This window comes from Balaenoptera borealis (assembly GCF_965194805.1).
Source record: "Balaenoptera borealis genome assembly, chromosome: 8".
Taxonomy (NCBI): domain Eukaryota; kingdom Metazoa; phylum Chordata; class Mammalia; order Artiodactyla; family Balaenopteridae; genus Balaenoptera; species Balaenoptera borealis.
This window is the reverse complement of record NC_138865.1, coordinates 121,487,641-121,502,281: the sequence shown is the minus strand read 5'-3', so window position 1 is coordinate 121,502,281 and position 14,641 is coordinate 121,487,641. Positions and strand designations below refer to the sequence as shown.

At 57.0% G+C, this 14,641-nt stretch overlaps 1 protein-coding gene across 10 annotated transcripts in view; it reads left to right on the top strand.

The window, feature by feature from the left end:
* Positions 1 to 1,946: 1,946 nt before the first annotated feature.
* Positions 1,947 to 14,641, top strand: part of SEC16A (SEC16 homolog A, endoplasmic reticulum export factor) — a 35,144-nt gene continuing 22,449 nt past the window's right edge. For 8 of the 10 annotated variants that reach the window (XR_014247812.1, XR_014247813.1, XR_014247814.1 and 5 more), the window contains exons 1-3: positions 4,837 to 5,028; positions 8,585 to 12,279; positions 14,010 to 14,146. Coding sequence is in view for 4 of the 10 variants with exons in the window: in XM_082403494.1 (XP_082259620.1) it covers positions 8,653 to 12,279; positions 14,010 to 14,146 (3,764 nt within the window). In the remaining 6 variants the exon portion in view is untranslated. Of the gene's footprint in view, positions 4,709 to 4,836; positions 5,029 to 8,584; positions 12,280 to 14,009; positions 14,147 to 14,641 lie in introns of those variants that run through there. The other 2 variants (XR_014247811.1, XM_082403496.1) reach the window with 2 other exon arrangements.

The window sequence follows — 14,641 nt, the reverse complement described above, 5'->3', positions numbered from 1 at the left end:
ACAGGGAAACCCACGCTCAGGGAGGGACGTGCCAAAGTCACCTTGCCAGGAGTTAATGCTGCAGCCAGCCTGCCGCTTGGCAATCTGCAGGTGTAGGAGTTCTTCCAGGCTAAACCCTAGGCCCTTTCCAATTCCCGATCCACGGTCCCACCAGGCCTCCAAGTCCACACCTGTAACTTAAGTCACCACCGATGCTCAGGACTCCCGCCTTGTTTGTTCCCTGGGCTGATGTGTGTGGAGCGTGTGCCGTGCCAGGGGCTGCGGATGCAGCTGGCAGCCAGAGAGCCGCGTCCTGCCCTCGGGGGTCATCCGGGGTTTGGCTCTCCCCATCAATCTGGCTCCAGCAGCCTTGCCACTCCCCTGGGGGACCCAGGGCCACCTCCTGGGCTCCTGACTCTGGCTAGTGCCCTGCCGGACAGCCCGGGGGAGGCTAAACCGATGACATCACTCCTGGCTGCTGAAAAGCCCCTGAGAGCTTCCCTTGCTCCCAGAAGTCAAGTGGAAGTCCCCTCTCAGGGCCCACAGAGCCCCACGCGACGGATGCACGCCCACCGCCTCCCAGGCCGCTGCCTGCTTTCTGGAGTCTACCCCTTGTCACTCCAGAAGTTGGTCTTCGCTTCAGCCACAAATGCTCCTCCTTTCCCATCCCTGCCTCTCCCCGCCCCCCAGCAGGTGGGATCCAGGCCTTGCCAGGTGTCCCCACCCGCACTGGGCACATTCGCGGCTGCCCAGTGTCCAGCTCCCCCAGGGGTAGAAGCCGTGCCTGTCTGTTCCATGGCCACAGCCTCGCCTCCTCGCGGTGCCTGGTGCATGATGGGGGCCCAGCAAACGGCTGTGTGCTGCTCTAGGAAGGACGGCTCCCAGGTTTTCGGGGGCCTCGTTGCAGCTAAGGAGGACACAGCGCACCTTTTCCTGTGGCTTGAATGGAATCGGCATCTTCCTGTGTTTTCTACTTCACCCCTCTTGCTTACCGCCTTATATGCTCAGTACTTGGCTCAGTGATTTAAAAAAGAAAGTTCTCTGAGACCTCCTAGGTGCCAGGCATGTTTCCAGACGCTGGAGATGACAGTGCCATGCTCAGGCTACAGTGACACTGATGGTGATGACATCTACCAAGCCTGGCTGGCTCAGGGCTTGGCCTGGATATGGACGTCCTCCGGCAAGGCCCTTCGGGGGTCCAGGATGGCTCTAACGGTGTTGGCCTTATGCCCCTGGTCTGCACCCTCATTGAGGTGCCTCCCTCTCCTCACCTTCAGCCTGGCCACACACCAGCAACCCACCTCGATGCACCCCGACAGGTGCCCCCACACACAGGGGCCCGATGCCCAGGTGCCACAGAAGAAACTCTAAGGCACAGCTATCTGCGCCTCGGGACCTGCTTTCTCCTGAAGGAACTGACCCCCACTCCTTCCTCTCCAGCCATTCCATCCTCCGGAAGCCCTCCCTGCCGGCTCTTCCCACCTCTGAGGCCCTGACATGATTTTTGCCTGGACCACTCAGCCAGCCCCGTCTCACGGAGGCTGCCCCTTCTCTCCAGGACGAGCTGGGCGGGCCCATTCCCACGCCCCCAGCCTCAGCACCCAGGACTGAGGGTGTGCGTCAGGGGCTGAGCAGAGCACATGGCCTGGAACAGGCCTGCCCTACAAACACCCACAGACCACACTTCATGCCCTGCGGGGGAGTGAGGGGCACAGGCTCACGGCCACGGGCCACCGGGCCTTCGCCTACGCTGAGACTGCTGCCCGCCCCAAGGGCCCCTGGGAGGACTGCCTGGCAGGTCGGTCACAGGGATGCTGAGTGGGGACGCCCGACCTCTCCCCAGCAAGGCGCTCACATCAGACCAGCGTCGTCCAATGGGAACTAATGCCAGCCACGTACGGAATTTTACACTTCCTGGCAGCTACGTTAAAAAAAGGAAACAGATGAAATAAATTTTTATAGTATATTTTATTTAACCCAATAGATCCAAAATATCATTTCAACAGGTAAGGCCCTCACTGAGCTACTTCACAGCCTCGGCACTGTGGCGTGGACTCTGCACTCAGCGCGCATCTTGCTTTGGACCAGCACCCTGGAAGGTACAGGCTAGTGGGAGAGGCCGACTGTCACAATACTGAACACAATGCGACAAAGTGCCGTAACGATGACGGGACAGCCCGGTCCTCTGGCACCGCCTCTGCCCGTTGTCCCTCTGCCCACAGCCGTTCTGTGTCCCGTGTGTTCTGGGTAACGTGCCTGCAGCTCATGTGACTACGGAGCTTGGCATGAGGAGCTACAACATTTCCCCCAGGAAAGAGCGACCGACTCTAGCCCACCCAGTGGGGGCTTCAGGGAGGTGGTGACATTTGTATCCAGCCTCCAAGTATGAGCCAGGGGAGAGGCTGGGAGAAAGGAGAGAGGAGTGGACATTGCAGGCAAAAGGAAGGGCGCCTAATCAAGACCAGCGATGGCTGTCGTGGCGGTGCACCTCCTCGGCACAGCCCCCGTGTCCCCATTTGCCCCGACAGCCCCAGTTCACACCTGTTGGTCCGGCACATGTGTCAACAGCGCCCTCCTTCAGTCCCCAAACTGCCCAGGTGCTCACCCTGCTTAAACCCCAGGTTGACGAGGTTAAGGAAGGTGACAAAGGGCACACAGCATCTAGGCAGCAGGCTGGGTCTTAAAGCAGATGGTCTTCGACTCAGAGCCCTGTCTCCGTGGCCCAGAGGCTTGATGGCTCAGCTGTGGGCCCAGGAACCCTCTCCTGCACACCAGCCTACAGACAGAACCTGAGAGGGTCTCCACACACAGCTTAGCGGGAGGGAGGAGGGCAGGGGAAAAAAAGCCCCAAGGCGCTTGCAGGTCACCTTTGCTAATCACGGCTTTCCTTAAAGTCACCCTGTAGGACTCAACACTGTGCTGCCTCTTTAACATCCAACCCAGGGCCCGGAGGTCTCCAATTTGCCCTGGGCAGGTTGCTTTCTGCTGCTTCTGGTGTCTTCAGGTTAGAGCCCACTGGGGCTGACCACAGGGCTCCTCAGGTCACCAGAGAGGAAAGTCTGGGCTCGAGCTCTTGGGCTCTTTGAAGCTAACTTGACAGCCCTGAGCCTGGGAGTGTCAGTGCTTTCCCTCCCGGGCTGGGGGGTGGGGGTGGGTACCAGCGACACATCTCTCTGCAGGATGATTTGTTGGGACAAAGTGACTGCAGAACACAGTGACCACCAGGAAGAAGGGGACCGAGTGGTGGGGCCCAGGGTGCGTTCTACTGCATGTTCCCTAACTCTGTGTTGACACAGGCTGGGAACTTGATTTCTGCAAGGCAAATGTTAGCTTAGCAGAGTGGCCACGTCAGATGGGCTGAAACTCTCCCTGCACACCCCCGGGGCTCTGACAGCGTGGCTGCTCCCTTGCCAGCATCACGGCAAACAAACAGAAGAACCACACTCCTTCCTTCTTCCCAAGCTCCTGGGTCCCATCAGTGACCGTCCTCCTACCCCCGCCAGGCCAAAGCATAGCAGCAGCCGCTGCTAGGAGCTCAGCTGCTGGGCAATGTGTGATTGCACAGGCACACTCGCCACCCTTCCCGCCCTCTGGAAGGCGCTGGGGCAAGCGGGGCAGGCTGCTGCTCTTCCCTATCCTTGCCAGGCAGGTGGCAGGTGAGTGGGCCGGGCCAGGCTGGCTGCTTTTTCACCTGCCTTTTCTCATTGGCAGAATGAGGGTACAAAGGGCAGCACCCCTCTTCCCTAAGATCCTCTATGGGTGGTGGGCTCAGATGTTGCCTCCCGGTGGGCGCCAGGACGGGGGAGCAACCTCAGGGAGGAACAGGAAGCTGAGGCCCAGCAGCCTAGACTGTCACTCGGTACCTCGGGGGTCGCCCTCATTCAACACAAATATTCACTCAACAACGGTTAGGGAAAACCACATAGAGATACCGGCTTCCGTCCACGGGGCATCACTGGGCACAGAGGGAACCGCTGCTCACTGGAAGAAGAGTCAGGGGCCTCGAGGGGGCTTAGGGCAGACAAAAGAGGGGCCGGGGACTGCGCGGCCAGCGCCGGTGGCGAAGCGGGGTGGGAGGGGGGAGGGAAAGGACCGGACGAAGTATATGCCCGGGGAAGGCGACGGCCGAGCCGGGGAGGAGGCCGGGCCTGGGCGATGCGAGGCGGGACGGTGCGGCTGGGCGCTGCAGGCGGACAGGACGACCCCCGAAGCGGGAGCCTGGGCGGCAAGTGGGGCTTCGACGGGGGCCTGTGGACTGGGGGCCGGCGGCGTCTGTTCCTTCCAGGGTTCTGTGCGGAGCACACGGGCACTGCTTTCCGAGAGCTAGACGTGGAGGGAGACGAACTTCCCGGGCAGACCTGGAACCCGCAGCCGTGAGCGGCCGTAACTAGGTAACTCGCGGGCCACCGCGAGGCGCGCACGCGCAGTCCGCAGGGGCGACCGGCGCATGCGCGGTCGTCTTCCGCCCGTTTCCCAGGCTTCGAGAGTCCAACGGCAGAATGGGAGGAACGCGCCTGCGCCAGGGTGCTGCTCGGGTTCTCGGCTCAGCCGGGTAGCCGTTCTCGGTCGGTGCACCTGCTGGCATCAGTCGTTCAAGACTGATTCTTCCCTTGGGTCTTCTTGAAGAATCCCGACTCTTCTCACATCCTAAGCCAGAAGAGACAGGGAGAAAGAGCCGGAATAACCCGAACGACGTCCCAGTGCGGTCCTTGCGCGCCCGACCGGGCAGGTGGGCAAGGGGCGGGGTCCATGGATGGGCGGTGAAAGACGGGATGCGGGCGGGGGCGGGGCCAGGGGCGGGGCGGAGTGTCACGAGGGCCCCGGCGAGGGGCGTGGCGCGCGCTGACGTCGCTGCCGGACACGTCGGCGGCGCGGTGGCCGTGGGGACCGGAGCCGGATGTGCCAAGATGGCTGCTGCGGCTGCCGTGTCTGCGCTTGTCGCGACCGCCGTGCCGTGCTCCGCTCGCGGCTCCTGAGGGGCGGGAGCCGGGGGTCGCGGAGGGGCCGGGCGGTAGCCGGAGTGGGCCTGGGCCGCCCTGCGGCGCGCCGGTGAGGGCCGGGGTCTGGGCGGAGGGAGGCGGCCGGGCCGGGCCCTGCCCCGAACGGACGGCGCGTCTCCTGGGAGCCGCCAGGGGGTCGGGCGGGGGCCTGCGGGCTGGGAGGGTTGGGCAGACCCCTTGGTTACCTGCCCGCTCAGGCCGACGTGGCCTCCACCTGCACGGGCTGTCGGGTCAGCTGAGTGGCCCCTAGCCCTGGTGGCTTCAGTGTGGGGTTGTGTTGGAAAGGCTGGAAGAAAAGCCAGACCTGCAACTTTTTAAGGAGTAGAAGCATTTAAGAAATTTTTTTAACAGTTTAGCTTGCCCTTTGCTTCGAAGGTTCTGAAGTTTTGTGTTCATTGGTTGAAAGGTTTCTACTGAGCCGTGCGGGCGATGAGGTAGGTTGACATTTGAACCAAGGAACAGCCTTGTTGCGTCTATTGGTAATGGGGCGAGGTGACCAAGATGTTGCAACCGAGGTCGAGCGCTGTGTCTTATGTCAAGGGGCAGAGGGATGTGTAAACCAGCCTGCCCTTTTTGTGAAGAAAGTGTTACAGTAGAGCGTCTGGACATGACACAGCCATTTAAAATCAGTTGTTGCTGCTTTACCTGAAAAGTTTTAAATGGTTTGGAGATAGTGAGTTGCTTATTAAGGTTTTGTTTTAAATACATATGATGCAGATGTTAACCAGAGAGGTATTTCCCATCCCCGGATATGGCAGGAAGCAAACTGAGTCACAGACGATTGTTCCTAGGTTGATACTTTTGCAAGTTTCAGCACAGCCTGCCTCCCTGCAGTTTTTTTCCCCTGTGCCCTTTCTTAGGGTTCCAGGTGCTGTTATCTTAGAAAGATACAGCAAGAGCCAAAAAAAATCAATTCTTTCTTGTTCTTTGTGACTCATACACCCTTAATAGCATTTACTGCAGTAAGTCTCAGAATTGTATGGAAAGTTTTCTCCGGGGTAGGTGTGCAGATTTTAATGTGGTTCCTTCTTGCTTCTGTAAACATCTTTTCCGAGTGTCCTTTTTGCTCTTTGTCATTTTTCGCAGTGTTTAGACACTCCCTTCTTTAACATCTAAATGTGTATGATTCTGTACTTAGAAAAGTTGGAGTCTGTGCTGTCTTTGTGTCCGGTGTCCCCTAGTCTGATAGGTACGTCGCTTAGCAGTTGCCGTGAGGGAGACTGTGGGCAGAGCATAGACTCCCAGGTGCTTCCTGACACTCCGGTTGGTTTACACACTTATGCTTGAGGCGACGGCCCTGGCAGGAGAGGGGTGTGCTTTCAGTATCTCAGTTCAGTAGCCAGGAATTTATTTTGAAACAGGTTGTGTTTATTTCACATACATCCAAGGCAGCTTAGTTGAAGAGCTGGGGTCATGAATAATGCATCTTTAGGAAGATCAGCTGGTTTCTTTGAAGCAGTCTGCCTTTTTTAAAGTTAGGTGACTTGAGTCTACAGAATGACTTACTAGACAGAATAAAATTCTCTGTAGTCAAAAGATAAATGATATGCCCTTGCATTGTTTTTTGCTGGTGAATATAAAAAAAGATCAAAAGAATAATGTTCAAGTCAGAAGATGGTTCCAAATGAAATTGGTATATTGCTAAAAAGCTCTCAGGTGTCAGGGAGAGAAGGGGAAGCTACTTTGTAGGGAAGTGATAGTGTTTGCTTATAAAACGGTTCTTAGTTCAGTAGTTGAGAAAATAATTTTAAGGAAGTTTCTGCAAGGAAAACATCTTAAGTATAAATGTTATGTGAAATTTAGATTCTGATAAGATTTCCCTATTAAACAGTCATAGGGATTTGGGCCTCCCAGAATCCACTGTGAATAGAATTTCATAAGATTAAACCCAGAAGGGACTTTGAAACCATCATTTCAGTTCTCACTTTATAGGTGAAGAAATTGGGTCACAGAAGGAGCAGTGGTTGTGGCTGAGCCACTCAGCTGGCGCCCAGTCTGGCTCTCACAGTGACACCCGGGGAATAAATCCTCTGGACCTGTTCTCTGTGTGTGTGTGTGTCTCTGTGTGTGTGTGTGTTTATTTTTATTTTTTTAATGTATGCTGGTTAGTGTGGTTGCGGGTCTCCTGTTGAAGCCTTACAAGGAGGACGTCATGTCCTGTAAGATGCCTCTGATTTCGCAGAGAAGAGGACGAGGCTCTGCCTGTCCTCCCCTTGCTCCATGTAAAGCTCAGCTGTAAACGTCCTGTGTTTTAAAATGACAGCTTAGAACCGAATGAAGTCTCTGATGCTGTTCTTCATATATTTAACTCCATTACATTTGAGTGGGTTTCAAAGTGCTTGTCTGTCAGAAAGGGTTCCCTGCTGGCCTGGGACAAGAGTGTGTGTGGGCAGTAATAGTAACGGATTCATAGATTCATAGGACTCGTTTTCAGATGGAAATAGGAACTTTCCTTTGTAAATAACTTTACTCAATATACGTTTATGCACTTTTTCTTTTGTCTGAGTATCAGAAAGATTCCCAAGGACAGAGACATTGTATACCTGCAGAAATGTGTGGGTTAAACTCAGGAGTCCTTCTATCATTTCTTCCTTTGTTGTTGACATTTTTCTGTGATGGGCTCCACTTAATCTGTTTGTGAAGGTTTTTCTGGGGAGAAGGACTGACATGCAGAGGAGGACTTTGTAAAGAGACCATGCTTGGATTTTTGTCTCAAAAGTGCAGGTTAACTATTCAAGAATATACTTAGTGTGTTTTAGTAAAAAACAAACAACAACAAAAAACGCTGTAAAGAGGATTTCTGCCCCCTTGTTTTCTATAAAGGGTTTACGGGCCCTCTGCCTATTATTGACAAGTTTTGAATAAGTCAGTTAGTCAGTTTTAAAGCAGCGTTAAGATTACTTGGGGTTTTCACTCCAGGTGTAGTTGTTACAACTCCGGTTATCAGAGGCAGCTTGTTTTGCTAGTGGTGTGCAACCAGTCATGGTGCAGAAAATGGACATTTTACAGGGTGGGATAAAAGGCGTTTTAGGTGAATACATTTTGCAGCTTATACTACTCTGTAAGGCTCTTTAATTAAAGAAAACAGAGGAGCAAATTTTTAACTTTTGTTTTCCTTTCAAGATTTAGAATTAACCTGTATGAAAAGTATGATATGCAGTCTTAATAGAGGAGTTGGCTTTTTCTCAGTCTGCGATAGTTTACAGGAAAATGTGGAGGGACTGCGTACCTGGTGACTGACGTTAGCTTCTGCTTGGTCCCTGCCAGCTTGCTGAGGGCATCGTGGGGGCGGTGGGCGTCGCCCCTGGGTATGTAGCAGGGGTACGTAACTGAATCTCAGCGAAGGGCAGCGAGTCATCTCAAGGCACTCGGCTGGCCCAGGCACAGCCAACTTCTGCGTCCTGGCCCGTGCTGTCACCCCGGGTCCTCCCTCCCGAGCTGCCCGGGACAGCGGTCCTCACGGGAGTGGAGGCTGGAGAGGTGTATCCCTCAGGACTGCGTGATGCAAAATCGTTTTCAGCCTTTTTCTTCTTTCTTAGTTTTCCTGATTGCAGCCAGGACTTTGAATACATGGATTTTATGTATTGATTCTTTTTCTTTTTCAGTTCAGAGTAAGGAGCACCTCTATCCTGCTTCTTCTGTACACAGCACCTCATTGTGCAGGAGCTCGATCATGCAGCCTCCACCCCAGGCTGTCCCGTCGGGCGTGGTACGGCCGCCCCCGTCCGGGAGTCCTCAGAGCACGTTCTGGTCCAACAGCCCGTACAGAAGACAGGCCAACAGTAATGCACCGGTGGCCCCGATCGCCTGCCCACTGCAGCCGGTGACGGACCCGTTTGCTTTTAGTAGACAGGCGCTCCAAAATACATCACTGGGCAGTTCGTCTAAAAGCAGCCCACCCGTTGTGCAAGGCCCAGCCCCACCGTTGTCTCTTCAGCGTGCTGGTCTGCCTGGGCCACACACAAATGCTGGGGATAGCTCCCAAGGACCCTGCGAGCCTCTGCCGGGCCCTCCGTTGCAGCCCAGGTCAGATGCCAGCCCGTTTCCCGGCGTGCTGAGCCCCTCGGCACCACCTGGGCCCGAGGTGAACAGGAGAGTCGAGGTCGCTCCCGGCCCGGAGCCTGAAGTTCAGACGCCGCCGTATCCTCCTCAGTACATTCCAGGAGTGGGTCCTGACAGCTGTCGTGTCGGCCATCCACAGGCGAACACGCCACGGCCCGACAGACCCCTGAGCCGGCCGAGCCCGCACGACAGCACCGCGGCACCAGCAGCGCCCCCTTTCCTTCCTCAGCCTCGTCAGCAAACGCCCGGGCAGTGGGGGCCGGTGCAGGGAGGCCCGCAGCCCTCGGGGCAGCATTACCGGCCCTGCCCAGAGGGACCTGTGCAGAACACGGTGTGCCACGCCTCCAACGCTGCCCACTTTCCCGCTCCGTCCAACCCGCGTCAGGGTCCTGGCCACGAGCAACACGGCCCCCTGGTGTCTTTACCGGGACCCTCGGCCAGTGACGGGAGAAATGAGGCAGTCTACCTGCAAAGTGGAAACCACTCAGCAAATAGCTTTGATCCAGAAAATGCATTCAGGCAGAATTCCAGAGTTGGGAACGCTCAGGCGGGCCAGGAGTTCAGGTTGAGTCCAGGAGTGAATAGAGAGCAGTTGTCAGACCTGGCTCTCATTAACCCCTTCGCTCAGGGAAACAGCCCAGAAAGCCACTCGCACAACTCCCTGGGTGCCGGGAGCAGCTGGACCCTGCCGGAAGCGGGCTCGGGAGCGCTCTCCATGTTTTTCAAAGGAGGAGAGACAGAGAACGAAGAGAACCTCACATCTGAAAAAGCGGTCTCTGCCGGTCAGTCTGACTTTGATGGTTTCTCCCCCGGCCCGGGCCTCGGCCAGCCTCCTGCACACATGGGGGCAGGAGGCGTTTATCAGGCCTTTCTCAAAGGTTCCAGCAGTGAGCCCACGCAGCAGGGAGGAGACCCACAGCCTTATTTTTCTCAGTCTGCAGGCATCCGACACGACAAAGCAACCACTAACGCTGCCGCTGTTGACATGTGGGGTGACACAGCACGTGCGGGGACTCACGGTGCTGGGGGCCCGCAGTATGAGAACGTCGAGAACTTAGAGTTCATTCAGAACCAGGAAGTTCTGCCAAGTGAGCCCCTAAGCGCAGACCCTTCCTCCCCAAGTGCTCAGCTCAGATACGGGCCCCTTCCCGGGCCAGCTGTCCCCAGGCTCAGTGCCGTGGGCCACGCTGGAGGCGGGGGCCCTAATCTCGAGGCCCCAGATGCGACGGCGCACCCTGCGCGGTCCGAGAGCGTGTCTTCCAGTTACAGCAGCCAGAGCCACCGGGGTCTTCCCAGCGCAGCCAGGCCCCACGACTCGGGGGGCACGTTCATTCAGCAGGAAGTTGGAAAACCTGAAGATGAGGCTCCGGGGAGGTTTTTTAAGCAGGTCGATTCCTCTCCTGTGGGAGGTGAGACAGACGAGAGCACCGTGAGCCAGAACTACCGTGGCAGCCTGCCCCAGCCCTTGGCCCCGAGCCCCCCAAAACCTACAGGAATATTTCAGACGAGTGCAAATAGTTCTTTTGAACCAGTGAAATCGCACTTCACTGGAGTAAAGCCAGTCGAGGCAGACCGCGCCAACGTGGTGGGCGAGGTGAGGGGGCCCAGCGCCCACCAGAAGCAGCGCAGAGCAGCCGCTGCTGTGCCCGACGCCTCCCCTGGCAACCTGGAGCAGCCCCCCGACAACATGGAGACCCTCTTCCTGCCCCGGGTCTGTGTTCCACCTCTCACCACACCCACAGAGGCCAGTTCCGGGCTTCTGCACGCCACGGGGCCGCCCTTGGAAGCTGTGCTCCCCGCGCCTGAGAAGAGGCCCTTGACCAGGGCGCAGGGGGCTGTGAAGTGTGAGAGCCCAGCCACGACTTTGTGGGCGCAGAACGAGCTGCCAGATTTTGGAGGCAATGTCCTCCTAGCCCCAGCTGCTCCCGCACTTCACGTGCCCGCGAAACCTCAGCCATCTGAAGTGATCCAGCCTCCAGATGAGGGGGTGTGTGGCCAGCAGTCCCGGCAGCCGGGCCCCGGCCCCGCCGTGCAGAGCGGGGACGGCATTGGTGCTTCCGAGAATCTCGAGAATCCTCCCCAAATGGGCGAAGAGGAGGCCCTCCCGTCCCAGGCGGGTCCCGGTTATGCCACTCTGCTGTCCTCCCCACCCACCGAGCCTTTGCAGAATCAGCCGGTCTTGGTCGCCCAGCCTGATCAAAGCTATAATTTGGTTCAGCCGGTTAATTTTTCTGTGTCCTCGTTGAATCCTAATGAGAAGAATCAGTCCTGGAGAGATTCTTTGGTGGGAGATAAGCCCACAGTAAGCAGCCAGGCTGCTGGGGGTGATTCTGGAGAAAACGCTCCTTTGTCTGGGACTCCAGCTGGCGCTCTCATCTGCTCGCCTCTGCCTAACCGTCTTGCCCAGAGTAATTTCCCACAAGTTTGTGGTGCCTCTGAAATGGTTTCTAGTCAACCTGCTAATTTGCTGGTTCAACCACCGTCTCATCCAGTTCCGAAGAACTTAATTCCGGAAAGTCAAAAGATTCATAACGCAGAGAGCATTCTTCCCGAGTTAGTTACCAGCCCTGGTGGAAGCACAGGCGTGATGTTAGTTCCACCTGTGAACAGTACATCAGTACCTGATAGTAATACGGCAAATCACTCCAGCAGTCGGGGTGAAGCTTCGGGAGCCCTCGACTTTACATTCAGTCGGAGTCTGGAAAATCCTGTAGGGATGTATAGCCCGGCCCAGGCTGAGAGCCTAGCTTCTTGTCAGCAAACCGTCTCCAGTCACAGACCGCGTGGGCCTGGGGTGCATAGCCCAGACCGTTTCTACCAACAGGTGACGACAGATGCTCAGGACCAGCACGGCCCAGAGAGAGCCCAGCAGGAGCCGGCGCCTCCCCCTCCCCCTCCCCCTCCCCAGGGGCCCAGAGCAGCCCTTCCAGAGCCTTCAAACCCAGCAGGTCCACCAGCGCAAGGACAGCCCCCAAACCCAACCCAGCCGTCTGCAAGTCCGGCTCCAGCTGACATGGGCCAGCAGCTGCCGCCTCGACCACCTCGGTCCTCCAGCGTGTCCGTCACGTCTACCAGCTCAAGCCAGGCGGCCGCGCGGTCTGACCAGCAGTGGCTGCAGCAGCCGCCGCCTCCAGACTTGGCGTCCTACTACTATTACAGGTCCCTGTACGATGGCTACCAGCCCCCGTACCCCTCACCGTACCCGCTGGATCCTGGCACCGCCCCCCACTATTACCAGGTAGGGTCGAGCTTGTGGACTGTTGAGCCCCTGATCAGTGGCTTCTTCCTCGCGCCGTGTGCCTTGGCGGGGTTCTGTTGGTCAGTTCCGAGGTGGCCCGTGGTCAGCTGTCACGCGCTGCTTCACGGGAGGAGCGCTGCCTGCTCACAGCTTGTTCTGCTGAGCACGGCCTTTCTCTCGGACGTCCACACCGTGCACTAGCACATTGAGTTGGGTAGAATGCCTGCCTAATTTTTGTTTAACACAGCATATCCCAGCTTACGTGACAGAAAGGACCTTTGTTTCCTGTCCTGCCTATTGGCTTTCCGCAGACCCAGGGTTCTTGGTTGCACAGTTTGGGAAACTGGAATAGCTTCTTGAAGCTTCTTTGTGGTTTTGACCTCAAAACCTACCTAAGAAGCAACAGGAAAACTCTAGTCTTTCAAATGCCTCCTTCAGAATGAAATTATTTAGGGAAAAAAGTTAGGTTTGGAATGTAATCCAAATGAAACAGCTAAGAGTGGTGTAATTCCATAAGCTTCTTTCAGGTACGTTGTGATAGCAGCAGCAGAGCAAGGGACCCCACTGTGCTACCCAGAAGATTCTTGCCTCTTTTCACACTGATGCAGGCCCACGAATGTCGTTTAAGTTCTGTTTAATCCTGCCTTAGTGTGAAAAAGTGATCCAGGTGGACACACGTTTGATTCCTGTCCGCTTCTCACCATCTCTCGTGCTGGCCAGCATCACCACGGACAGCGGAGGCAGAAGGACTGTGGACCAGAAGTTTGAAGTCCACTGTCTGACATGGGGGCAGGCGCCGTGCTGGAGGCCCTGCAGTCAGAAGAGGCTGAGGGAGCGGGGCTGCCCCGGTGATGGGGCTGCCTCGTGGGCTTTGGGCATCTTTGCACATGTGGGAACAGGTACACACCTAACCCCTGAGGTCTGGGACTCCTAGATCCAGAAGGAACCCCATAGAAGGAAATTACGCGGTGCCCAGAGCCCAGGAAGGCCCGGCAGTGCATGGAGGGGCCGCGTACCTGCTCTGGGCCCTTGTCCAGCAGCTGCGTCTGCATCCCGGAGTCCCAGCCGGCACCCAGCATCACTTCTGTGGGAGCCCACTTCCTTCTGCCTTGTCTCTGTGTCGCTGCGGATTCCAGTAGTGGTTAAGAACAAGTCCATTTTACGTGATTTCTCGTCCTCTGCTGGGTGATGGTGGAGCGTCAGGCTGAGTCAGGAAGGACTGATTCTGGCTCGTGCCTGGGTCACCTCGTCTCTACTTCAAGTCCCGATGTGGCCTTAGAGCCATGGGGGTTTATCGGTCTGTAATGGGGCTGAAAGCCTCATAAGAATAGAATATGATACTCCTTTTGAGGCTGCCTGTAGCTTCAGGACCCGTTCCAGTGGACCCTCGTTCCTTTGCTTCCCTGAGATGGTGTCTGAAACGGGACCCGAGCTTGTGGGGTCGTGGCACCTGCGCAAGTGAGACCTCGGGGAGCAGGTAACAGGAGTCCTCACGGGTCACCGCAGGACCCGGGCGTGGCCCGCGGATGGCGGGCCATCTCCTGAGCCGGGCCAGGGCAGTCTGTCTTAGGGACATGGCTGTGGATTTCATTTGTTTTTTATTGTTTCGCATGAAGGAAGCCCCGCGTCTGGGGCTCATCTGGAGAGCAGCGTCTGTACCGTGAGAACTTGTGCCGGTTGCTTGATGAGTTGGCTCTTGGCATCTGATGGAGGTGTCCTTCTTTCAACAGGACGTCTACGGCCTCTATGAGCCCAGATACAGGCCCTACGACAGTGCAGCCGCCGCCTCCGCAGAGAGCTACCGCTACCCCGAGCTCGAGCGGCCCAGCTCCCGGGCGAGTCACTGCTCGGACCGGCCGGCTGCCAGGTGACTGACGTTTGTGTTGCCGGCCGTGGTAGTAACTTAGTGATTTGAAAAAGACCGTGTTTGTAAAGAATTATACAGACCTGTTTAACGTGTGTTTACGTTTTGTGGGTGTGGACAGATTATAGGATGCATCTTTAAATCGAACTAAGTGTGCTGCTGCGCGGTTACGGACGTGTCGTCAGATGGCCTTTGGTCAGACCCGACCCTGTGCAGGGCCACCAGGAAGCCACCCCGCCCTCGTGCGGGGTTCCTCCCGGCCCGGGCAGTGGTCCCGTCGCCGAGGGACGCACACGGCTCCGTGGGTGCCGAGGCAGCTTTTCCCCCATGCAGGTCCTTTGCCGCCTCTGGTGACGGGGGGCCCTGACTCCTGGGCCAGGCAGGCGCGGGCTGGAACACGGAGTGGCCCGTTGGCAGCAGCCGCCGTAAGCCCGGGCTCCCTCCCTGGCACTGCCCCCCGGGCCGCAAGGCCCCCAGCCGCTCCCTCCCGCTTCTCTC